Below are 26,859 nucleotides of genomic sequence, written 5' to 3' on the forward strand. Positions count from 1 at the left end.
TCTGCCATGAATACATGCCTTGTAGCAATTAGTTTACATTATATGTGGGCTTTTTCTGTTTCAAAAAGGGCATGTGTGCTTGCCCTTTCTGCATGAAAGTACAGTTGGCAGATTGTTCTCCAGTTCTTGCTGTACTCCTGGAATTAGCACGCACCTGTCATTTCATTAATTTATCTGCACAATTTTAAAGCATTTTGTAGAAAAGCAGATGTGTAGTGAACTGAAGGAGGGGAACAGTACATCTGTCCTCATAATAAAGTATTTATAGATGCCTCCCTTGTTAAAGGGAAGTTATTTAGAGAGCAATTATGATTTGAAAGAGATTTTTTGCCTAAGAAACTGGTATTTAAAGAAAGATTTTAAGTGTGTATAGCTATAACTATAGTGTCTGCAGTGATTTCTGCTCACCAGAAAGGGTGTCTTATCAGAGAATTGTTGAACACATCTGAAAGATATGAGATTGATTGTGCTACAAGCACTTCCAGAAGGAACACTGTACCTCCTAACTAAAAAGTGGCAGATTTTAGAGAAGCTGCTTTTAACATAGCATGATTTGTTTTCCTGCTCTAGCTTTCTGTGTCATCTTAAACTGGATTTCCTTGTTGACATAGGCCAACCCCAGTTTTAACACTATGGTATTTGTCCCTGGACACAGGTGGAAGAAACTATGGTGTGGAGTCATAAAGTTAGGGAGCAGGACATGAAGCAAGCTGCAAGAACGCTCTGGGCCTCATTTAACTTCTTGAAATGTAGGAGCTGTCCTCTGCTCTTGTTTTGTCCTGGCTAAACTCTACACTCTTAAAATAGCCTGTATTACATGCTAAAGACAGCAGACACTGAAGGGTCACCCATGGGAAGGTATGAGGTCAGCTCTACCACCTCCTATACTATGTCATATATTGATGCTATCCACCAGAGTGGCATTATGTTAGATGGGTTGCTTTTGCAGGAGCAAACAAGGTAGTTACCGTGCCACTCTCCCCTGTGTAATCATGACCCCTCAAAGAGGCAGTGTGCTGTGCAGGCAAGTCATATAGGAATTGAATTCTTCTGGTATGGAAGTTACAGACTGGTTTCTGCCTGGAGAAAGGCTGCAGGATAGCAGCGTTTGCCCAGTGGTGTGGAAGTGAAATTCTTTATGCCAATTATCTTGGGAACAGGCTCATCTAAGGAAGTTTTCCCAGCTGAAGGCACCAGGTTCTGTACATACCCATGTTCTGCGCAGCTGCTGCAAGGTTGGGATGGGTGTGGTCTGTCGTGAGGTCAACACAGGACAGGCCTTGCCATATCTGAGGTTCATGGCCAGCCTATGTGTCTACGGAGAGAACCTCAGGCCTCTAACAGATCAAAACCAATGATAACTTTTGGTCCAGAAGTAATGATGAGCTGTAATGAAAAGCAGATGTTCACAGGAAAAAACTGTAGGGGTGGGACAGGAAAGGGGTTGTCCTCTGGCACTTCTCTGGATCAATTCCGTGGTAATTGTCTTGTCAGGCTTGCGCTTGGATCCAGGCAGCACAGGTTGTAAAAACAAAATACTAGCTTAAGCTGCCATTATACTGGACTGTCCATGGGGGTTTGCAGCTAGCAGTCACTGTCTGTCAGAGTCTGGCCACTGTCTTGGCCAGTCACTTAGCAAATGCATACATTTTGTTCTCCTACATGCCCCTACATCATAAAGGAGGGCCTGTTGTGGTGCTCCTTCCTCGTTCCCTATGCACAAGCATGAACTAACACTTTGCTTTCCTTGCAGGAGCAGTCAAGGTTTTATGCACATGAAACTGATGAAAACCAAAGAGAAATACATCCTGGGTCAGAACAGCCCTCCCTTTGACAGTGTTCCTGAAGTCATCCACTACTACACTACAAAAAAGCTGCCTATCAAAGGAGCAGAACACTTGTCACTGCTCTACCCTGTGGCTGTGCGGACCCTCTAATAACCTAGTCTCACCCCTTCCTGTGGATGGGAGGTGAGAGGTAAGCTGGGCTGCACAGAATTCATTGCTGGAATGTTCAGTGCTTGAGTGAGACAGAGAGTGGCAGGCTTTAGTCTTGGGAACATGGGCACTCTGCAGAGTTGTGTATGGGACTGTGTGTATGGTACTCTAATGCTGCAGCATGCCTCTAGAGCTATGCTTCTACATAAGAGAAAGAAATCTTATTTTAGTGCAAGAATAACAGATAAACTTCATGGAGCTTCTCTGTCGTTGAAAGTACTTCCCAATGGAAGTTCTTCATCCATGTTGTGAGAAGAATCAATAAGTTCTTCTCAGCTGTAAAACACCAGCAACTTTGATTCTCTTGCTACCCTGGGAAACTTCTCAATGTGAAAGAGTAACCTGACTCTGAAGGACTCTAGGGTGTTCTTGGTGGAACTTAGAAGGTGCTGCTTAGCACATGAGTCCTTGTGGTGCTGGTCACTTAGTTTGGTGGGTTTGGGGATATTTTAATACAGTTTCTTAAGGTAGTCAAATATTGAACTCCTATCAGGCACAGAATCTTAAAATCATTTTGTGAGAGCAAATCATGGTCAATTATTTATGAACAGGGGATGTAATTTAAAAGTAGTTTGTTGTAAGTTTTTATCCTTTTTGGTACAATAATCTCTTAAGGGTTACTGTCTTCATTTTCAAGTTTCATTCATAGATGCAGGCAGCTAATTCTGTTTGGAGTAGTTATACCATAATGTTTTAATTAGTTGAGAATGAGTCATTTTAATACGTGTGTTAGTATTTATGTATGCGAGTGGTCTAAGGCTTTTATAAAGCTTTAGTAGGCAAAATCTTCACTTGCTCATTCATCTGGATCAAATGGTTGTCCTACTGAGGTAGCAAACTAACAAGTGTATGTCATGCTGGCTTTCCACAAGGTCGCCCTTGCAGCTGTGTAAATGAGAACTGCAGTATGTAACAGAACAGAATTTGTTTTTCCGGGGTACCAAGGCATTCTTAAAACATGATCACTTGAGATCTACCTTTTGCACAGTGTTCATTTTCACCATCAGCAGAAGCCTCCTGCTGTGTTTCAACCATTCTCAGTCAGAAGCTCTGCAGAAGCTTCTCTGTATGTTAGTCCTGCCAACTCAGTGCCCATCTGCTTGAGAGATATTTTCTACCATGTTCTGTGTGCTTATTGAATGGGATAAGTGAAAAAAATATAATTGTGCAGAAATTGGAACTGGGGATCAATAGCCTGATAGTCCGCACTTTCTGCCATCTCCCGTCTATGTCTAGAATATTGTGCATTAACCCATCAGCTGTTGCAGTAGCAAACTGGTTCTATGCAGTTTTTTATTTTACAGACTTCAACAGGACTCTGAAATTGTGTATTGTTTAATTCAGCTTTCTTACCTGCTAATGCCTTTTATGATTGCAAAGCTGAAAAATTTTAACAGAATAACCACTTACTGCCTGTAAAAGTAGTGATTCATCGTATTGTGTAATCTGATAAGAACCTCAAGGATGTCCCATATAATGTCATTGGTGATTAATGTTCTGATTCCGTTTAAGCCTGCTTTGTTCATTATATGACATCAAACACAGTTTGAACAGGAGAGGATCACATATGTGTGAGGAGCTCCGTGTCGCTCTGTGCAGCAACCGAGGGGGTTAAACTGTCCTTATCTAATCCAGAATTTGAAGCTACATTAGAATAGGTTCTTACTGGGTGGCACAACGGAGTACAAAGACAACACTCCTCTCCAAGTGAAACAAATCATACCCTTTTTAATGTACTCACCTACATGCACTTTTTATTTCTCTTAAGTCTTTGCAGAACTTTTCATTCTCCTTTTGACATCACCCAATTGGCAAGAGCATACAGACACTTCTCAGTTCTTTTCTCACCAGAGTAGGAGTTCCTGAAGGTGGCAGAGCTTGCAGAGATTGGGAATCAGATTGCATCTGCTGCTGTCTGGGTCGTTGCTGACGACAACTCCATCATGCCCCTTGGGACGGAAATAGGTCATATGGCTTCTTTTGTGTGTTGAAGTGCATTTTTGGCAATCTGGCAGTGTTGCTGTTCCATGGCCTGTTTTTTCTTCTCCTGCAATGGAAAAGTGAGCCCCTACTGTCTCTAACAGCAATTACCAGTAGAAACCAACAGCATCATTTACCAAGGCCTTTCCAGGTTTCTTAAGCATATTGTCTTTAGCTCATGGGGATGACTTTTGTACTGAATCTTTCTTGTCATGTGCCTGATCAAAAGTTAGCTGAAGCCCGGAGATGCCGCTTTGTTGCTGTCTTCAGATTTTGGGTTGGAATCCCATGCTTCATAAAAATGAGGTTGATATGCATCATACAAATGTGTATGGAGTTTATTACAGCTTCAAGGATCATATCAGGGTTCTTGTTTCATCAAGAAGAGATCATCTCAGAACATGCGAGTTGTCTGTGGGTGGTTTTTTTGATTCATTTTTAAAAAAGACTTTTAGAAAGTAATTGCAGAATAAATAAAACCAGGATTTTGTTTGCACTGTAATGTTGTCTTTATTTAAGTGATTGTATTATATTTTCCAGTGAAGGAATATTTTTCCCAGACTTCTTAATGTACAGTGAAAATGTGGTATGTTGCATTGTGTAGTGCTGTGTATATGGTGGAAGATCTCATAACGATCATGCCTATATAGCACATTAAAAGTATATTTAAAAAAAAAATATAAACCTCTCCCTTTTTTTCCTCTAATTGTCAATGTGTATTCGGACTGTCTTGAACAGCTAATGCTTGAAGCAGCCTTTCAGAACAACTTGTTTATGTGTCTTAACTGTGTAGTGAAAGTAATCACTAGGCTATGATCTTGTTTGGAGTCTGGAAAATCACCTCAGTTCTGCCCTGAGTAATTTTTTTGCCAATGTGCACTTTTGCAGCGGCTGTGCCAAAACACCACAGGTGAGTGTGTGAATGATGTTGCTGTCCAATTGCTTGAGGTGCTCAAGGAATCCAGTTATTGCTGTTTACAGCATAGCACTGGTTAATCACTTTTTGCAGGCTTTGTAAGAGGTGTTGATTAGGCTTCTATTTTGATGAGTACTTCACAGTGTGGTGAAAGTCCTTGAGCTGTGAACATCTGTATGATGGGTAGGAGAGTTTTAGTGGCCAAGATTACATCTCACAGCTCTTTCCATATTTGGAAAAATCATTAGGGTTTGTGGAAGTATAGTCATCCCTGTGGGTTCTGAACTTGATAGTAGCTTATTCTCTGACTCTGAAATCAAGTCTTTAGAGCCAGAATGCAAAGTGCAGGGCTCTCTTAAGTACAAAGGTACAAACCACACATTTCCAGCTTCTCAAAGAACACGGCCTGAGTCTATGCTCTGAGGAAAACGGTTTGTGGCTTGGAGGATGACATATTTATGTGCTGTTCCTCACCATCCCAGTGGGGTTCAGGATTTGCCCTTTCCCTTGCTGTCATGACACAAATTGGCAACACAAACACTGTGTGGTAATGTTGGTGGAGGCTGCAAATACAGGCTCTGATTCCATATTCCACCCTGCTGCACTGCTAAGCTACACTCTGGGGTACTCTATCAGTCCTATGCTGCTGTAAGTTATTCATGCTGTCCACAGGTTCTGCCTATGGTGGTGCCTGAGCAGAACAAGCAAGTTCTTAACTCTTGTTTAAATAGATAGATAGATAGATAGATAGATAGATAGATAGATAGATAACAAAACATGGCTATGTGAGCTCCTTGGTGAGGGGGGAAAACAAAACAGAAATGAAAAATGCCTGTCCGTACTCCTGGTCTGAGTAAGGGGAAAAGGAAATTAACAGTGGACAGTCAACTGTTTTTCATAATTTTTTCATTTTCAATGATCTGCAATGATCCCACATAAAACACTGCTAATTGCATCCTTTTATTAATTCTTGCTGGAGTCCCCAGTAAGAAGAGAAGAAAAAAGGAAGGAAATGGCAGCAGCTGAACAACGTTGTTGGTCTGAAATGAAGCAAATGGAAGTTCTGCTGAAAAAGGATGTTTATAGGGTACAAGGGATGATCATTTTCTGCACCATGTTATTGCCTGTTTCAGACCATGAGGTTTCTCTGAGAAATGTGTACCCACAACTCAGAGTTGCTGTGTTGGCCTCAGTGCTCTGGACCTTCTAGTTAGTTCAATGGCAAGATCCATCCAGACATTGCCCATGCTTTCTCAAGTGTCTTTCAGGGTACCTGGATTGTATGTATTGCTGCTGACAGTTCCAAGACACAATACAGCAGCTTAAGAGCAACTTTGAAGGGATCAATTTTCTTTCTAAGCCTGGTTTGGAGATTGGTATTACTGTGATATTGCATTGGATACAGGTAACAGTTAAGTGTTGACACCTGCAGCAGTAGCATAGGAAAAACAAATGTTGCATTCTATGCCAGACTATCAGAGCCTTCCTTGGTCCTGGTACTGTCCTGCATGGCACACAGGGCCCTCAATGGCTACCTATATGCAAAGCTGATGTGGAATTTCTATCATGGACTTCTATTGCTGGGGTCACTGCAATTACTACAGCATAGCCTACAGCATTATCAAGTTACAGAAAAATCTCAAATTTCCTACTGCCAGCTATACCATTTGGGGAAGTAATTTTGAGGGACTGATATCAACATCTCCCCTGTTTTAAGTCAAGCCATTTTGCCACAAGAAATGGACTGTTTACCTGTCAGCTAAAAGTCAAAGTGTACAATGCTTGTAGTCCAAGAGTTTTTTCAGGAGTGTCCTGGTTTTGCTAAAAAACAAGTTTCTCTTTCAGTGAATTTTGCCTGTCAGCTAAAGCCTTCATATTAACTGCATTTTCCTGGAGAACCAGACACATGTTTTGGTAAACCTAGCAATGGAATGCAAACATATTGATAAGCATGGATGGACATCTCGCGAGAGGGGCGACGAGAAACAAGTGACCAAGAAACTGACCAACTGTGTATAACATTCCATTCACGTGAATACTTCATATAAAAGTGGGAGACCATGAGGATCTCTTCCCTTTTCCCTTCTGCTTATGGCCGACCTTAGGAGAGGATCTTACTGGCCATCCCTGAGAACTGAGGCCTAGTGAGAGACTGAATCCAGCTCCGCTTGGTTGCAGAGTCTAATCCAGGACTTTGGATGCCGGCTCTGCAGTTGCTGAGACTTTCAAGATTGGTTTTGTATATTTTGTATTATTTTCTCTATTCTTATTAGTAGCATTAGTAAAACATCTTTAATTTTTCCAACTCTCTTCTCTCTGTCCTTCTTTCCCTCCCGATCGCCTGTCCTGAGTGGGAAGGGGGGAGAGGGAGGGGCAAAAAGGGGGAAGTGGGGCGGGAGAGGAGGTTAACAATACATCTGCCAGGGTTTTATTGTCACCCCGCAATCTTAACCCTCGACAGATAATTTGGCGCCCAACGTGGGGCATGAGAAAGGGGTAATTTTCAAGATTTTTGGCTTTTCTGCTGTTCTAACGTACCTTTCAGTTTTCTTGGCACGGTGCCAACTCATAGAGTTGTGATACTTGCGCGTCTGTTTGCTTCGGACATTATTTAGTGGTATTAAGGCAAAGTGAATTACTCTGATTTAAAGATGTTATGGCATAAGTTGTATCAGTTGTTTTCTACATTGTGCTTACTGATTCCATATCTGTGTTGGGCTTTCTTTTTAAATCGAAGTATTCATTATATAACAACAAGGAACTGGACAATGATCATGATGATACTGTGTGGTTTCTCACTGGTTTATTTCATTGTACTGCAGCCGCTAATTAACTTCTACTCGCTTCTGCTTTACCTTGAAAAGCCTCCAGGAGAGATTAAAGAGCAGAACGGCTCTGTGTTTGCTAATTGGTCGAGCGAATCTTTAGAAAGGCTGACTAACAATACTTTTGTCTTTTCGCTAGGAGAGTTCGCAAATGTTTTAGAGAATTTTGAATATCCTTGGAGTTTTGACAGAACTGTTATGGTATTATCTGGTTTGCTGAATGTGTGTCAGTTTGTCCTTCTGTTAAGAGAAATGGCGTTCAACAGGAGGTTTGTGTCTCTTTGTTGTCCTGAGATTTGCGGTGCGTCTTCGGAAGCTTTAGCAAAAAGCTCTCCCAGCCGCTCGAGAAAGAGCAAAACAGCAAAAGCTGCAGCTGCTGCCACTTCGCCGGCTGAAGGTACGGCTCCTATGCAGCCCAAGGCCGATGCTGATAACGTTACTTCTCCAGCCTCACAGGCTAAGGCAGCCCCCCTTTCTTCACACACTGGGCACTGTTGCTGCTGTAACCACAGTAACCACTGTGACAGTCATTCAGACTGTGGAAATGAATCAAATGATGGTAAACCCATATCAGCATCAGTTGCCGGTTGTAAGAAAGTCACTAGAAAGACTACCCGTGCAGCAGATGATGGCACAGGGCCAACATCAACCCAAGGGGCATCATCATCAGGACAGGGAGGAGATGAAGTGACCACCACTCGGTCCTTCTCTCCAGGTGAGCTGAGAGATCTGCGAAAAGACTTTAGTCGTCGTGAAGGCGAGAATATTTTAACCTGGCTGCTCCGATGCTGGGACAATGGGGCAGGAACAATTGAATTGGAAGGTGGTGAAGCCAGGCAGCTGGGATCTCTGTCAAGAGATTCCACCATTGATAGGGCAATTTCAAGAGAGTCTAATGCCACTACTCTCTGGACCCGACTCCTGGCAGCTATGAAAGTAAGATTTCCCTACAAGGAAGATTGTATATCCAAGTTAGGGAACTGGAATACTATGGAGAGAGGTATTCAGTTCCTGAGAGAATTAGCTGTGTGAGAGATCATTTATTTTGGACCAAACAGCCAAGAGGGGACAGACCCAGATAGAATCAATTGTACACGACCTCTGTGGCGCAGATTTGTACAAAGTGCACCACCTGCATATGCTAAGTCATTGGCAGGAATGGTCTGGTCATCACGAGGTATACAAGATATTACTGAAGTGATTGAGCAGCTCCGGAACTTTGAGGACAGCCTTGCTGGTTCTCTACGGGCTTATGTCTCTGCTGTGGAGAAACTGTGTGAAAAATCTGATGACCGATTTGAAAAGCTATTGCAAGAAATCAAAGAACTCAGAGAAGACACATACCATTCACGACCTGCACAAACCTATGTTTCAGCTGTTAGGAAAAGGCGTTTCCAGTCTCGAGAGAGAGGACAGAGGCAGCCCACAAAAAGAGGTTCACTGTGGTTCTTCCTACATGAGCAGGGAGAAAACATGAATAAGTGGCATGGAAGACCTACCTCAGAACTTCAAGAACGAGTACGTGAGATCAAAGGAAAAACTCCTAGGAAGGTGGCTGCTCCAGTTTACAAAAGGAGCAGAAGAGATTCTGATGCTCTTGAAGGAACCTCTAATTCACACCCAGAGACTGTGCAAAACAGAAATTAGAGGTGCCCTGCCTCCAACCAGGTGGAGGAAAGGGATAACAGAGTTTATTGGACTGTACAAATACGATGGCCTGGTACAACACACCCCCAGGAGTACAAAGCTTTAGTGGACACTGGTGCTCAGTGCACAATAATTCCTTCTAATTGTAAAGGAACGCAATCCATCAATATTGTTGGAGTGACTGGGGGATCCCAGGAACTGGCTGTTGTAGAGGCTGAAATGAGCCTAACTGGAAAAAACTGGCAAAAGCATCCCATTGTGACTGGACCAGATGCTCCGTGCATCCTTGGCATAGACTACCTCAAGAGAGGGTATTTTAAGGACCCAAGAGGGTATAGGTGGGCATTTGGTATAGCAGCTGTGGACACTGAGAAAATTGAACAGCTGTCTGATTTGCCTGGTCTTTCAGATGATCCTTCTGTTGTAGGACTGCTGATGGTTGACGATCAGCAGGTGCCAATTGCTACCACGACGGTGCATCGCCGGCAATATCGCACCAACCGCGACTCTTTGATTCCTATTCAGAAGTTGATCCGTCAATTGGAAAGCCAGGTTGTGATCAGTAAGACTCGCTCACCTTTAAACAGCCCAATCTGGCCAGTGCGTAAGTCTAGTGATGAGTGGAGACTAACTGTGGACTATCGTGGCCTGAATGAAGTTACGCCCCCACTGAGTGCTGCTGTGCCTGACATGCTAGAACTGCAATTTGAACTGGAGTCAAAGGCAGCTAAGTGGTATGCTACAATTGATATTGCTAATTCATTTTTCTCTATTCCTGTAGCAGCAGAGTGCAGGCCGCAGTTTGCTTTCACCTGGAGAGGCATTCAGTACACGTGGAATCGCTTGCCCCAGGGGTGGAAACACAGTCCTACCATCTGCCATGGACTGATCCAGACCACGCTGGAGCAAGGTAAAGCTCCAGAACACTTGCAATATATTGATGACATCATCGTATGGGGCGACACAGCGAAAGAAGTCTTCGAGAAAGGTGAGAGAATAATTCAGATTCTTTTGGATGCTGGTTTTGCCATAAAACGAAGCAAGGTCAAGGGACCTGCACGAGAGATCCAGTTTTTAGGAATAAAATGGCAAGATGGCCGTCGTCAGATCCCAATGGATGTGATCAACAAAATTGCAGCAATGTCTCCACCTACTAATAAAAAGAGACACAGACTTTCTTGGGCGTTGTAGGTTTTTGGAGAATGCATATCCCTGACTACAGCCACATTGTGAGCCCTCTGTATCGAGTGACTCGTAAAAAGAACCAATTTGAGTGGGGCCCTGAACAACGACAAGCCTTTGAACAAATTAAGCGTGAGATAACTCATGCGGTGGCCCTTGGACCAGTTCGGACTGGACTAGATGTTAAAAATGTGCTCTACACCGCAGCCGGAGATAATGGACTTACCTGGAGCCTCTGGCAGAAAGCACCAGGAGAAACCCGAGGTCGACCCTTAGGTTTTTGGAGTCGAGGATACAAAGGATCTGAGGCCAACTATACTCCAACTGAAAAAGAGATACTAGCAGCATACGAAGGAGTTCGAGCTGCTTCTGAAGTGATCGGTACTGAAGCACAGCTCCTCCTAGCACCTCGACTGCCGGTGCTGAGCTGGATGTTCAAAGGGACGGTTCCCTCTCCACATCATGCAACCGAAGTTACGTGGAGTAAGTGGATTGCATTGATCACGCAACGAGCTCGAATTGGAAATCCCAATCGCCCGGGGATCTTAGAAGTGATTACAGACTGGCCAGAAAGCAAAGTCTTTGGGATGTCTCCAGATGAGGAGGAAGTAAAACGTGCTGAAGAAGCACCACCGTATAATACTCTTTCAGAGACTGATAAGCAGTATGCACTGTTCACAGATGGATCCTGTCGTCTTGTAGGAAAACATCGAAGATGGAAAGCTGCTGTGTGGAGTCCCACACGACAAGTTACAGAAGCCACTGAAGGACAAGGTGAATCTAGTCAGTTTGCAGAAGTGAAAGCCATCCAGCTGGCTTTGGACATTGCTGAACGAGAGAAGTGGCCCATACTTTATCTCTATACTGACTCATGGATGGTAGCAAATGCCTTGTGGGGGTGGCTACAGCAATGGAAGAAAAGCAACTGGCAGTGTAGAGGTAAACCCATTTGGGCTGCCACACTGTGGCAAGACATTGCTGCTCGGCTAGAGAGCCTGCCTGTGAAAGTTCGTCATGTAGATGCTCATGTGCCTAAAAGTCGAGCCACCGAGGAACATCTAAACAACCAACAAGCGGATCAAGCTGCTAAGATTAAAGTAGCTGAGGTGGACTTGGACTGGCAACATAAAGGTGAACTTTTCCTAGCTCGGTGGGCCCATGGTGCTTCAGGGCATCAAGGTAGAGATGCAACATATAAATGGGCTCGCGATCGAGGGGTGGATTTAACTATGGACACTATTTCACAGGTTATTCATGAATGTGAAACTTGCGCCGAAATCAAACAAGCGAAACGGTTAAAGCCTGTATGGTATGGGGGGCGATGGTTAAAGTATAAGTATGGAGAAGCTTGGCAGATTGATTATATTACACTTCCACAAACACGTCAAGGTAAGCGTTATGTACTTACAATGGTGGAAGCAACCACTGGATGGTTGGAAACATATGCTGTACCTCATGCTACAGCCCGAAATACTATCTTGGGCCTTGAAAAGCAAGTCCTTTGGCGACACGGTACGCCAGAAAGAATTGAATCAGACAATGGTACTCATTTCAAAAACAGTCTTATAGACAATTGGGCCAAAGAACATGGTATTGAGTGGGTATATCATATTCCATATCATGCACCAGCCTCTGGGAAAATTGAAAGGTACAATGGTTTGCTAAAAACTACACTAAAGGCACTTGGTGGTGGAACCTTTAAAAACTGGGATTCACATTTAGCAAAAGCCACTTGGTTGGTCAACACCAGGGGATCAACCAATCGAGCCGGGCCTGCCCAATCAGAAATTCTACGGACTGTAGAAGGAGATAAAGTCCCTGTAGTACACATGAAAAATATGTTAGGAAAGGCAGTCTGGGTTACTCCTGCCTCAGGCAAAGGCAAGCCCATTCGTGGGATTGTTTTTGCCCAGGGACCTGGCAGCACCTGGTGGGTGATGCTTAAGGATGGAGAAGTTCGGTGTGTACCTCAAGGGGACTTGAGTTTAGGTGAAAATATTCAATACTGAACTGCAGGATGTGAATTGCCGTACTAACAGTGTTTAATAAGTGTCTTTCAGATCAAGACAGTGATGATGAAACCAGAGCTATCTTCTTCGAGTGGCGCCTGACAAATTCCTCGAAGTTGATGTCTTTAACCCACAAACAGTGGTCATGAGATGCACTTGTACCATTTTTCCTGCCCTGGGAGACTGTTGTGACAAAATGAACTTAATGAACTTCTTAAAGGATGGTCCACTAATTAAGTACTCCTGTGTATATATGTACATATGTAGATATATATATATAGTAGTAGTGATTAATTAGATTGTGTTGATAGATTGTATTGATAAGGTTTAAGTATTCAGTGAATGGCATATTATAAGGGGTGGAATGTCCTGGTTTTGCTAAAAAACAAGTTTCTCTTTCAGTGAATTTTGCCTGTCAGCTAAAGCCTTCATATTAACTGCATTTTCCTGGAGAACCAGACACATGTTTTGGTAAACCTAGCAATGGAATGCAAACATATTGATAAGCATGGATGGACATCTCGCGAGAGGGGCGACGAGAAACAAGTGACCAAGAAACTGACCAACTGTGTATAACATTCCATTCACGTGAATACTTCATATAAAAGTGGGAGACCATGAGGATCTCTTCCCTTTTCCCTTCTGCTTGTGGCCGACCTTAGGAGAGGATCTTACTGGCCATCCCTGAGAACTGAGGCCTAGTGAGAGACTGAATCCAGCTCCGCTTGGTTGCAGAGTCTAATCCAGGACTTTGGATGCCGGCTCTGCAGTTGCTGAGACTTTCAAGATTGGTTTTGTATATTTTGTATTATTTTCTCTATTCTTATTAGTAGCATTAGTAAAACATCTTTAATTTTTCCAACTCTCTTCTCTCTGTTCTTCTTTCCCTCCCGATCGCCTGTCCTGAGTAGGAAGGGGGGAGAGGGAGGGGCAAAAAGGGGGAAGTGGGGTGGGGAGGGGGTTAACAATACATCTGCCAGGGTTTTATTGTCACCCCGCAATCTTAACCCTCGACAAGGAGCAAATCCAATGACTCTCCTATGTCTATGTCTTGAACAGGCATCCTGGACTGGCTCCATCTGGCAGTCTGTACTTTGGAGATGACTGTTAGCTGTTGATAAACTAGAAGGAAATTCAGAGTGAGCTTGATTGCCACAAGGAATGGGCCAGCATGAACCTCCTGGAGTTCAATAAAGACAGTCCCATGCTGGAATACACTGGAGAAGAGTAAGAAGGAGCTGAACAAAAGTCAGCAGTCTGCCTTGGCAGTCATGAAGGCCTACAGCAGTCGGGACTGTGTAGTGGAAGTGTAGCCAGCAGGTGGAAGTGATTATTTCCTCTACAGAGCAGTGGTGAGGCTGTGTCTGCATACGGTGTCTGGTTTGAGTGCTTCCAGGTACAAGGAGAGGTCTCAAGAAACTGAAACAAGTCTGGAGTAGGGCCACTAGGATGGTCTGGGAGTTGGAGCACATGATGTATGAGGACTGACAGTGGGAACCGGGCTGGTTTAGCTGGAAGAAGAAAAGGCAAGAGAGGGGTACCCCATGGCCTGGATACCTGGCCTATGAGGACAGGAATGTTGCTGCTACTGTTAATCTGGTGCTTTGTATCACCTGAGGCTGCTGGTTTCTTGAGCTCTCCCCCCTGTATTACTCTCTAGTTTCCTCACAGGAACTCTGGAAGGTATCATTGAAGCCCATTGATGGTGTTCTGTTGCTGCAAGCTCAGTGGGGGGAGGATAGGGTGGCAGGGATTTTTAGCAGAGCCTTTCTGCTGTCAGTCAATCTGATGGGGGGTGGGAGTTTGCTTAGGCATCTTCTACCACCAGCACCTTCCCTATCTTCATCACTACCATTTGGTTTGAAGTGGCAGCAAGTAAGAGTCTGTCGAAGTGGGCTTGGAGCAAGGTACTGCATGTAGCATTGGGGGGCATATGGAACACTGCAGAGACCTAGCTACAGCAGAGGTTTGGAAATAAGCTTTGTATTTTTGGCCAGTGTGGCAGCTGACCTCGGCTGGGCTTGGCTGCACTTCAGTTAAAAGGTACACAAGAACAGGGGAGTAATTTCAGGGTTTAGTTTAAGAGATATGCTCCAGCTGCAGTAAGAGTTGGAGGCAGAAGTAGTAAAATGGTATGCCAGCACTGACATAGCCAACACATTATTTTATGTTCCCATAATAGAAGGGCATAGAATTCAGTTTCCCTTCACCTGCGAAGGAATGCAGTGCACCTGGAATCGATTACCCCAAGGATGAAAGCACAGTCTCACCATTTGCCATGGACTGATTCAAGAAACCTTGGAGATGGGCAGTAGCCTTGAACACCAGCAGTACATTGATGATGTCATACTCTGGGGAGAAAAAAAAAATGCAATATTTGAAAAAATGTTAAGCTGTCATTAAAATCCTGCTGAAGGCAAGGTGTGCCATCAAGAAATCTGAAGTCTAACACAGAAATGCAGTTGCTTGGGGTAAAATGGGTGGAAGATGACATATCTAGTGAAATGGTAGAAAAGATGAGGTGTTTCCCAAAGCTAACAATGAAAAAGAAGCTCAAGCATTGCCTTAGAATGGTAGGATTCTGACAAATGCACCTTCCCAGAAAGAGTCAGTGAAACCACTATAAATGGAGGTGTAATTAAGATGCGTTTATGTGGGGACCAAGCAAAAGCAAGCCTTCCAACAAGTGAAAATGCAAGTGGCAGAGGAAATAGCCCTGGGCCCTATCCAAACTGCTACACTGACCCACTTGACTTCTCTCCTAATACAGGACAAGGAAGTAACGTTAGGAACTGCTACAGTGACCAAGCTGATTTCTCTCCTGGATCACACAATCTGTCCTGTGGAACAGGGAAGTCATGTTACTCATCATTAACAGCACACATATCCATGACTAGACTGTTTTGGTATTTGACTCCATTTAGTCTCTGCACTGTCAATTTGGTCTTAAACTGCAACAACCAGCCTTGACCTCCCTGTTCTTTAATAATGAACTACTGTTAATTATTTCCAAGTACAAATGTATGTTATATAATTGTATTAAATCATTATAATAAAATGGTTTCTGGATAGTGAGTTCATGTAGCCAGGATGGATGCAGAGATGAAGACCTGGTTGAAGCTACCTATTCTGCTGCCTGTGTGTTTCCAAACTGCGTATCATCAGTTCTATGAAAGTAAAGACTATTTAAACAACGTCTTTGAATTTTGCTGTTCCTTCATAAACCTCATTTCATCACAAGTGAAGTAAACTTTCCTCTGAAATCATCTTATTAATTAGCTCCATTGATGGAGAGGATTGCCTGTAAGATTTTACCATCTGTCTGCTGTGTCCACACATGGAGAATACTTTTATTTTCATAGAATGTTGTAGGTTGGAAAATACCCTTAAGGTAATAGAATCCAACTGTTAGCATTGCCAAGATGACCGCTAAACCATGTCTCTTAGTAGACCATCTACACATCTTTTAAATACCTCTAGGACAGATGGTGATTCAACCACTTCCCTGGGGCAGCCTGTTCCACTGCTACACAACCCTTTCACTGACAACATTTTTCCTGAAATCCAACCTAAACCACTGCTGGTGCAACTTCAGGCTGTTTCCTCTCATCTTCTTACTTATTCCTTGGAAAAAGAGACTGACACTCAACACATTACAATCTCCTTTCAGGTAGCTGTAGACAGCAATAAGGTCTCCACTGAGCCTCCTCATCTCTAGAAAAACAACTCCAGTTCCCTCAGCCGCTCCTCATAAGACTTGTTCTATAGATCCTTCACCAGCTTCATTGCCCTTCTCTGAACAATCTCCAGCACCTGAATATCTTTCTTGTAGTAAGAGGCCCAAAACTGAACATGCTGTTCAAGGTGCAGTCTCACCAGTGCTGAGTACAGGGGGATGCTGCTTCTCTAGTACTGCTGGTCGTACTGAGAGAAGCCAGGATGCTGTTGGGCTCCTTGGCCACCTGGGTGCAATGCCAGCTCATATTCAGGTGGCTGTCAAACAACATCCTCAGGCCCTTTTCTAATAGGCATCTTTCCCCCCACTCTTCCCCAAGCCTGTAGCATTGCATGGGGGTTTTATGACACAAGTACAGGACCCGGCACTTCGCCTTGTTGCAACTCATACAATTGGCCTCAGCCCACTGATCCAAGCCTGTTCAGATGCCTCTGTATGGCCTTCCTACCATCCAGCACATCAACACACCTGCCCAACTTGGTGTTGTCTGCCAGCTGACTGATGGTGCACTGAATCCCATTGTCCATATTGTTGATAAAGAGATCAAACAGAACTGGCCCCAATACTGACCCCTGGGGAACACCACTCGTGATTTGACTCCAACTAGATTTGACTCCATTCAATCACAACTCTTTGGGCTACACCATCCAGCCAGTTTTTTACTCATTGAAGAGTGGACCTGTGTCCAAGCCATAAGCAGCCAGTTACTTCAGAAGAATGCTATGGGAAATGGTGTCAAAAGCTTTACTAAAGTCTAGGTAGATAACATCTACGGCTTTTCCCTCATCCGCTAAGCAGATTACCTTGTCACAGAAGGATATCAGGTTAGTCAGGTGGGACCTGCCTTTCATAAACCCATGCTGATTCAGCATGATCACTTGGTCGTCCTGTGCATGCCACATGATGGCACCCAGGATGTTCTGCTCCAGAACCTTTGCTGGCACCAACGTCAGACTGACAGGCCTGTAGTTCCCTGGAGTCTTCTTGTGGCCCTTTTGTAGATGGGCATCACATTTGCTAATCACCGGTCAACTGGGACCTCCTCGGTTAGCCAGGACTGCTCATAAATGATTGAAAGTGGCTTGGTGAGCACTTCTGTCAGCTCCCTCAGAACTCTTGGGTGGATCCTATCTAGCCCCATAGACTTGTGTGTGTCTGAGTGATGTACATGGTCACTAACCATCTCTCCTTACCCATTGGGCTACAAGGATACTATAGGAGGCAATGTCAAAGGCCTTGCTAAACTGTGCAACATCTGCTGCGTTCCCTCTGTCTAATCAGCCAGTCAGCTCATCATAGAGTGGTTTCCAAAGATGACTTCCTCTGCAAGCTTCCAAGACACTCAAATGAGATTAGCTGGCCTGTAGTTCCCCAGCTCATACCCTTGCCTTCCTGAAGGTGAGTGTGAGGCTTACCTTGTTCCAGTCATTGCGTTCCTACCCTGACTATGTAGGATCCCACAGGAAGTCCATTAAATTCGTTGACAAGTTAAAAATGTAGGTATCTTAATATATATACCTGTGAAATTCTGAAGAACGATGTGTTAAAATTAATTTTTATGATGTGAAGTGTTATATTCCTATGAAAGTTTGCAATGGGTGAAGATTGGACCGTATCTACCTCTTTGACAGGAGTTAAGATTTCACCCTTTTGTTCCTCAGTTTAACTCAGACAAACCCAGCATCCAAATAAAAGACAAAGTCAGGTTTTTTTCCTTCCTCAGGTGTACAGGTGTGTACTGCTACACCCAGTGCATTTTTCCATTATTTTATTGGATCCACAAGACTCCTCCTTCCAAAAGGTCCATTCTGCTATTGCAGTTTTCAATGCAGAGGTGGCTCCATGGCAGAGTGGGACTGGTGTAACCCTGTGCTCCTCCATATCTCATTTGCCTGAGCTGAATCTTCCTGAACAGGGCACTGGTACTTATGTGATCAAGGACTGAGCTGCCTCAGGAAGGCAATTCAACCAAAAAACTCATCACTGTTTTGCTGGTGAGCTTTCAGCAAAGAGAGTTGTTACAACTGGTTTCCACTTGCATCAGCAGACCAAGAGAGGAGTGGGAGCATGTAATAAGGAAAAGCAGGAGTGGGCCCTGATACCTACAACTTCGAGCACATTCATTTGCTCTGTACCCTTTCCATCAAGTATAAATGTATGTTACATATAAATGTAGCACCTGCATGGATTAGTTAGGACTTCTCCAGGCCTGTTTCATGAAAAGTAAAAAGTATAACAAGCAAGGTACAACAGTGGCAAAGATGTAATGTGATTACAAAGATGTGAGTTTTTCTTTATTTTCCCCTATTCTTCAAGTATGTGGGAATGTATTTGTGGTATTAAGTTCGCACACAAACAATTCATTTCATCCTGATTTTTGTTTAGGAATTTGTTATAAGGTGTATTTCCATTGACTGATGTGATATGGTGAGTTGAGCCTGGCTAGTTGCCAGGGGCTCGCCAAGCCTCTCTATCATTCCCCTTCCTCAACTGGACAGGGGGAGAAAATAAAATGAAAGGCTTGTAGGTCAAGATAAGGACAGGGAAGTCACTTACCAATTACTGTCATGGGCAAAACAAGCTTGACTCAGGGAAATTAATTTATTTTATTGCTGATCTAAATCAGAGTAGGATAATGAGAAATAAGAAAAATCATAAAGCAACTTCCCCACAGCCCTCTCTTCTTCCTGGGCTCAACTTCACTCCAAATTTTCTCTACCTTCTCCTCCACAGTGGTGACATGGGATGGGGAATGGGAGTTGTTGTCAGTCCACTACCTGTTGTCTCTGCCACTCCTTCCTCCTCACACTCTTGCCTTGCTCTAGCACAGGGTCCCTCCCACAGAAGACAGTCCTCCATGAACTTCTGCAATACACATGACTCCCTGTCAACTTAGTTTATTCAACTAACTACCATCTTGTGAGTCTCACTTGCAGTAGATCTTTTCTGTAGGTCCCTCTCATAATCAAGCACTTCAGTAGCACTGAGGGGGACAGAATAGAAACAGTGAAGGATTCAGGGTAAAAATAATCCCACTGCAAAGTCTGGCTTACAGAAAGCTCTAAACACCACTTCAGCTGTTACCAGCTTTTAGAAATGCCTTGGGCACAGTGGACATTTAACTTGTTCAATTTTTTTTGAAACATTATACCTAATGTCACTGGTTTTGACAACAGACCCTGATAAAAACCCTGAGAGTGATATTGTACAACTGATTCAAGCAGACCATTTGGAGATATGGAAATTTACACTCAAATTTTGTGTTGATTTTTAGACAGAATTTGTTACGAGGTTGGAAGAAACAAGCACTCCTGGTCTGCAAAAGAGTTTGCATGAGTGTCAGACGTTCTTGCAGAGATTGTTCTGACTCAAACCAGTCTGAAATCAGCTGAAGTGAAAAGTAGTCTACAATACCTAGTGCAGTAGCTTTCTGATCATTATTAACAATATTTCAAGTTTGTAAACTTTAAAGCAAAATAAAAGTCACAAAAAAAAAAAATCACTTGGTATAACTTTTTCCTGGATCTGTTTGATGTAAACTGTCAACTCTGGACATCCATCAGTATGTTTCTGTTTGGAAAAATGAGTTAACATACCATTTTTTTTAAACCTCAAGGAGAGAAAATCTTGTCTTTAAATATCTGAAGACCTTAAGCAGACATGAAGAAGGCTGTACACTGCCAAAAGCTTGTCTGATTTTCCAAATGTGGTAATTACCCTAATAAGTAATATCTAAGGGTATTATTACCTCTTCTCAAGACACTTGGAAAAAAAATCTAGATCTAGCTCTTGCAATGATATTCTCTTGAAAAGGCTTGATCTAAATTTAGAACCAACAGGAAAACTGAACTCCTCAGCTGCAGAAGTAAATGAAGACCAATGCAACAGAACTATCAAGTTATGTGTCTGTAAGACTGCTGACCCATACTGCACAGAAACAGCCTTCCTGAACTTCCAGATAGCCTACAGTCTGAAGTGCATGTTAGAATAATAATTGAGGTAGCTTCATGCTGCAGAAATATCCTTCTTTTGCTTATTTGTGGAAGACAATCTAGGTGCAAAAAAGTTAGAGAGGTTGTCTTTGTTGAAGAACTGATGCTATCTTCACATCTTTTCCTGTAGTATAAAATCCTCCAGCATTCAAATCTGTGAAGTTTTCAATGGCTCACAAAAAACGAAGTCTGTGCCTCAATGCAGTCTTACTTAATATCTTCAGTATGCGAGTAGTTTTAAAGCAACTTCCCCCCAGGAACTGAGTAAAAAATGAATCATCATAAAGTAAGAGTGGCTCTGTTCCTCTCTTTGTACCACCTGTGCATTGCTAGGAGCTTCATGCAGACTGCACGTATTTGCCCTATAGCAGCAATCTGAGAGAGGTGTAGACCCCTCAGAAAGGTGAAGCAGAAGATGCAGTGGGAAAGTACTTTCCGACCCATGTGTTCCACAGGATCGCAGGACAGGAGCTTTTGAAGATGCTCCTTGATTCGACGCTAAGGACATGAAGGGTTATCTCTGTGGAGTTTAAGCAAACAAATTGAGAAAGGTTTTGAGTGGCCTTCTGTAGTTGCTGAGACACATGATTCACGTCAGCAGAAGGCTACAAGTCCCAGGCACGCTAGCCCTCTGGGGAGTCATGAACATCTTTTCCCACACTAGGTGAAAACCTCAATCAAATGGCACCGAGTGAGAGAAAGGCTGGCACAGCAGGGTAACACTGGCAAAGGCATGATTTGCAGAAAGCTTTCCCACTCACAGCATTGCACAGGAGAAGGTGGCACTGCTGTTATGTGCCAACTGAAATTAATTCTCTCTCTGCACATTTAAATCCCAAAGAACTCTTGTTCCATTGATGACAGAAAGTGCATCCCTCTAGGCAGTGAATTTCACTAAGCAGTGATTTTTCTTTAGTTGTGTATCAGTTTTCCCATTATTTTACTTATCCTGAAAACTAAACCCAGCTGGACCGGCTTGGAAAACAAGGCTGTTCACCAGAACACTGACACACACGCACAAACGCTCTTTCATTAAAGAAAAACCTCCTAGTTGCATTCCTGGTATCTTCTGATGCAAATGGATTAGCCTGAATAATGCATATCTGACAACACAGCACTATACCGTCATTCCCGTGACAAATTAAGCAGTTCACCGACATCTCTGATTTTTTGCACACACCGGCAGGCGCGCTCCGCCCCTGCACCGTGAGCGGCCCGTAACAACCGTGCCTCGCTGACGCCTTCCAAGCCCCCGGCTGGGTGGGATGCTCCCTGGTCCCTACATGTGCCTATCACGGCCTGCTCCGCCTCAACACCACTCAGGCCCAACGACAGAGGGACAAGCCCCGCCCTACCCGGGGCCGCCTTCTGCCGCGTCGCCGCTGCGCGGCGTCCACGCGCCACCGGGGCCGAGCGCAGCCACTGTAATCGCGCGGCCGTCCAATCGATCGCGGCCTTTGGCCTCTCCGCCGGTGGCTCCCGTCGGGGTACCGTGCCGCTCCGGTGGGCGCAGGGAGCGGGGCACGGAGCAGAGGATGAGCCGCCCGCCTGCCGCGGAGCGACGAGGCCCCTGCACACCGCAAATGCGAGGGGCCCATGCGCAGCAGAGACGGAGCGCGAGGCAGGGCGAGGATGATTCCAAGCTCTGCGCGCACTTTGCTCCTGGGGGCTGGCACCCGCTGGGCGCCGGGGGGCCCGTCCGATCGCGACTCGGGCCCCGCTCTCTCTCCCGCGCCCAGCCGAATGGGCGGCGGGGGCAGCGCCACAATAAAGGGCCGTTGGCTGCCGTGCCCGTGTGCGTTCCGCGGTAGCGCTGTTGCGAGTAGGCTAAGAGCCCCGGGAAGCGAGCGGCCTTGGGGAGGTGCCGGGCTGCCGGTGGCGCGCTGAGCACTCCCGCCCTGCGGACCGCTGGGGCCGGGCCAGGGCGCAGAGAGGAAACAGGCGAGACTTCCTCGGCCGCGAGCCGGGCGGCGGCGGTGGTTTCTCCCCTGGAGCAGCCGGCACTGCTCGGCACCGGCCTCTGCTGCCTGGCTGACGGCTGCGCCCCAGCTGGAGGGTTCCCACGTCGCCCATACCGCCCACATCCCCCCGCGCGGGAGCCGATCGCTCCTCTGTCCCTGCGGCGGGGTTGCTCTCGGGAAGCCGGGTGCCATCGGCCGGCCCGAGCAGGGACCGGTGTCGGTGGTCGCCCGCTCAGCGCCCCGGGAGGCACACCGTGCCGCCCGTCTCCTTGCTCTCGCCCGCCGGCGGTGCCGCGGCGACCAGCTGCCCCAGCCCCCGGCCGAGCCGGCGAGGCGGGCGGGCAGACGAGTGGCTTCTTCCACCGCCCCCTTCCTGCCTTCCTTCTCCTCCGCCCCTCCGCCGTCGCCACCATTCTCCGCTGCCTCCACCCCCACCGCCGAGGCCACAGCTGCCGCCTCCGCCTCCTCTTCGGCTGCCTGCCTCCTCCTGGCGCACCCCTGAACCCGCGCTCGCTCCCGCTCCGGCTTCCGCGGAGTCGCCATGAGCGGCGGTGCCGCTCGCTTGCCGCCGCCCCTCCACGGGCCGAGCCTGCCGGACCCGGGAGCGCGCAGCCAGGGACAGGGTAGCCCTACCGGCCACGGCGCACCCCGCGCCGCCCCGGGAGCCAGAGGCCCGCCACCAGGTGAGCGGGAAAGGGGTCCCAGCGTAGAGGTAGTAGTTCCGGGCGTCCCACCCCAGCCCAGGAGCGCAGTTGGCCTGGAGGGGCCTGCCTGTTGTCCTTCCCAGCCCCCGGAGTCGTGGCCGCCCCGGGGCCGCGGGACGGGGGAGGAATTTTTGCCGGTCACGGCAGACCGACGCAAGTCGCGACGGCTACCCGCAGGCTGTCTGTTGCCCGGCCAGCCACGGCGTGCCCGGGGCCCCCTGCGCCTCGGTGGCCGGCGCGGCGATGGCTTTCCCCCCGCCGGTTGGGATACGGCGTTGTGAAGCGCGGGCGTCCCGCCGTGTCGCCTCCAGTCGTCATACCACTGCCAGCGCTTCCCCGCCCTGCACCCTCTTCTGTGGGCCGCCGGTGCAGCCGGAGGGGTTGCGCTGCCCCTTTATGCTTGCTTGCCCTCGCGGTGGCGGCGGCTGCGTCCCGTGCGAGGCTTTGCTGTGTCCTCGACAGCGCCGAGGCCTGTTCGGCCCTGCCCGCCTTTCTCCCTGAGGCGGCCGCCGGCATTCAGCCGGCCCTCGGGCTCCGCTGTGCCGCACTCCTGAAAGGCGTTGGCCCGGGAGGGGAACTGTGTGTCCGTGTCCCTGTCCGTGTCCCTGAAGCAGGCGCTGCCGCTCCCAGCGGGCTGCCTGTGTCTGTGGGAGTCCACGGTTTGCAATGGCAGGTCACCTCAAGTTCCTGCGTGTAGCTCCAAAATGTCTTGAAAGAGAAGCTGCCTCTGTGGGAACCTTGACTGAGTGCCTTCTGGGCCCTTGACAGCTGCCCCTTAAACAGGTTCTTGAGTTTCCTGTTAGAAGTAGCCTACAGCAAGGTGTCTCCGAGGAACTGGTTTTGGGCATGTGGTTCACTAGTTCTAGACCTACAATGTTTTCAGGACCGAGGTGCCAACATCTGGGTTGATGTGCTTTTTGTCAAACACCAGAGCCACTTCTAAGACTGCAGTGGAGTTTCCCATATGCTTAAATTTAAGCGAGTGTCTATGTGGTTTCAGGACCGGAGCCCCATAGCTGTGTTTTGTGAATGGCAGCAAGAATGAAACTGTGGATATGAAGTTAGTAATTAGGAAGTGGTATGGGAGAACGACAGAAAACAAGACATAGTTCTTTGGGCCTGGAAGGTGAAGAAATGAGATACCTAATTAGTATTCTTAGAATGTGTTTATAGTGGTGCTCATGTTTTGGGACTTACTTGGATGATTTACAGGAATCTGCAGTGTGGGTTTTTATACTGAAGGAAATCTTGCTATGAAGTAAAGCAGGTTTTATAGACAAGTTCCTCTTGAAATTTGTGGTTGACAGTATTTGAGAGAATTACCATGCAGAAAATTGAGAAAGAACTTGAATTTTTACCTTTGAATTGTCTTATATAGCTCAAAAATAGCTTTTCCTATGTGCTGAGACCACACAGCACATGGGGAAGATCAGTCTCCCCTGTTTAGCTATTTGGGTCTTCCAAATAAAACGTATAGGAGAAAAATTTTCTTCCGATATAGGTGATCTGGAAATGGAGGTTTTACCTGATGAAACTGTATTTCAGCTTTTTGTGTTAAAATTGCTTGGACATTTTTGGTGTAGATTATAAACTTATCTTAAAACCCCTCCTAACCTTCCCGCACTCTTAATAATCCAACAGAGAAATTGAACTAGTATGGTACTATTGGGGGATAAAAGGTCTTTAATATGACATGATTTGGGAAATCTTGGTGGATAGAAGAACTTATAAACCTTATCGTAGACTGAATTAATCACGCACCTACTGTACAAAAACTGTACTGCTGGAGTAGGACATGCTGAGCTTTTTCTTCTCCAAAAAGGGAAGGGGCTTTTTGGCATTGCTTGAAGTTTTGGTATTCACTAGCACAGATTTTGTGCTTAAAAGTCCTGTGCTCAATGGTAATTGGAATAATCAGAACCAGTTTGCTCAAAAGAGCTCTTGCAGATGGCCAAGTTAAACTATTAAGTTTTACAATATACGTAAGTCACAGTAGCAGCTGAATGTTTGTTGTTAGTCGTGATCTCAAAAATACGTAAAATGTTTCCATGTAGTATGATCTCTGATTTGTCTTATTTTAAGGTAACATCTCTAATTTACAGATAAATTCAGGAGATTTCTAGACTGGGGATGAGTAATGTTGTTTTTTTTTTTTTTTCTCAAAAGGGAAAGACTGTTATTTTTGCTTTGTGAAAGTCTACCTGTTTCATTCAAATATTTGTCACCAGAGGAGAAAATGATGCACCAAACTCTGGCATCAGGGCCGAACTTGGATGGTTTTGCTGAGCATCCTTAGTTGTGCTCTTGAAAGCTGTAGTCTCTAATTGGTGGTCCTAATATATTAAGTTTTGATAAAAATACTGTAGTGTGGTCTGGTCTTCAGACATTAGGGGTTAGGGAAATTACTGTAGTTTACAAGCTGTTTAGTATTTCTTTTCCCGCAGCCTGGTTCTTTTGCTGATGTTGTTTCTTTTTTATTTTTCTATCAGTGTGTTTCTACAGAAGGGAAAGTCTCCATCCATGGCTGTCAAATTAGTGAAAGAATATTGGACTAGAAAATGCTGCACTGAAGAGCTGATTCTTAGTTTCATTCAGGAAATTGATCCTGATCTTACAAGGCACTTCATCTTCCATAAAGTACTTTGCCTCCACTGGGATACATGCATCTCCTCAGTGAAAAGGAGAAACTAACCTAAAGGCAAGGTTGTCAGCTGAGAAAACTGTGCCCATAGTGGAAATTCTCAGACCTTTTCAGCTTCACTTCTTTTTTTTTTTTTTTTTTTAGGCAAAGGTTTATATTAACATTCTCAGGTTTTGTGGCATTTGGAGAGGAAAGATGGCTTTTGAAAGTTCCAGTGTATTTGAGATACTGGTGTGCTGTCTCTAGCTGTTGAAAGCCAGTTTTGCCTTAAACATCTTTGTTATGCTTATCAACTTTTTGGATGTTGTCTGGTAAACTTTAAACTTAATATTGCTTACTTCCCTTAGTGTTGCAAAGCCTTGAGTTAGAATAACTTCAAAATAAATGTTTAAGATGCACATGAGGCTAAGTTCTATTGGAAAATATTGTTGCGAGGAGTCATGGCAGGTGCTTATTTCGTCAGTTAACTAGGCATCTGCTAACTTTTTCAGTTTGGAGAAGATGAAACTGCTGATGAAAGTCTCAGTGCCAGTTTTTGAACATAAGTATAACTGAAGTATGAGAAGGGATGGACTTGCTTGTAATGATAGTACTAATGGGTTGATCAAGTGCAGTAGAAACCTGTTTGAATTCATAGTGATTCTGCCTAATGCTGTATATGCTAGAGAGCTGTAAGTACTAAAACTCCTTGTATGTTTATATTGTACATGTAAGCTTTTATAGAATCATAGAATCATTTCAGTTGGAAGAGACCTTCAGGATCATTGAGTCCAACCATAGCCTAACCTAACTCTAGCACTAAACCATGCCCCTAAGAACCTCATCTAAGTGCCTCTTAAACACCTCCAGGGATGGTGACTCCACCACTTCCCTGGGCAGTCTGTTCCAATACCTGACAACCCTTTCTGTGAAGAATTTTTTCCTAATATCCAATCTAAACCTCCCCTGGTGCAACTTGAGGCCATTTCCCCTTGTCCTATCACTTGCTACTTGGGAGAAGAGACTAACACCTTTTATGCTGCAACTTTTCAGGTAGCTGTAGACAGCGACAGGGTCTCCCCTCAGCCTTCTTTTCTCCAGGCTAAACAGCCCCAGTTCCCTCAACTGCTCCTCATCAGACTTGTGCTCCTCTGCACTCTCTCTAGTACCTCAAAGTCCTTCTTATGATGACGGGCTCAAAACTGAACACAGGATTCAAGGTGGGGCCTCACCAGGGCCAAGTACAGTGGCGTAGTCACTTCTCTAGTCGTGCTGGCCACACAAGCCAGG

At 45.4% G+C, this 26,859-nt stretch overlaps 2 protein-coding genes across 12 annotated transcripts in view; both read left to right on the plus strand.

Moving 5' to 3' along the window:
• SHB (SH2 domain containing adaptor protein B) overlaps positions 1-26,859 on the plus strand; it is a 153,680-nt gene that overhangs the window by 54,574 nt on the left and 72,247 nt on the right. For 2 of the 8 annotated variants that reach the window (XM_082075438.1, XM_082075444.1), the window contains one exon: positions 1,754-4,661. In XM_082075438.1, the coding sequence (XP_081931564.1) occupies positions 1,754-1,937 (184 nt within the window). In that variant the 3' untranslated portion in view covers positions 1,938-4,661. Of the gene's footprint in view, positions 1-1,753; positions 4,662-6,738; positions 7,218-10,146; positions 10,182-13,615; positions 14,307-14,738; positions 15,707-26,859 lie in introns of those variants that run through there. The other 6 variants (XM_082075442.1, XM_082075440.1, XM_082075443.1 and 3 more) reach the window with 6 other exon arrangements.
• Positions 22,658-26,859, plus strand: part of RNF38 (ring finger protein 38) — a 119,273-nt gene continuing 115,071 nt past the window's right edge. Inside the window, exon 1 of one of the 4 annotated variants that reach the window (XM_082075432.1) lies at positions 22,658-22,928. In XM_082075432.1, coding sequence (XP_081931558.1) covers positions 22,787-22,928 — 142 coding nt within the window. In that variant the 5' untranslated portion in view covers positions 22,658-22,786. The remainder of the gene's footprint in view (positions 22,929-26,859) is intronic. The other 3 variants (XM_082075434.1, XM_082075437.1, XM_082075436.1) reach the window with 3 other exon arrangements.

The sequence above is a fragment of the Streptopelia decaocto genome (genome assembly GCF_964273445.1).
Source record: "Streptopelia decaocto genome assembly, chromosome: Z".
Taxonomy (NCBI): Eukaryota; Metazoa; Chordata; class Aves; order Columbiformes; family Columbidae; genus Streptopelia; species Streptopelia decaocto.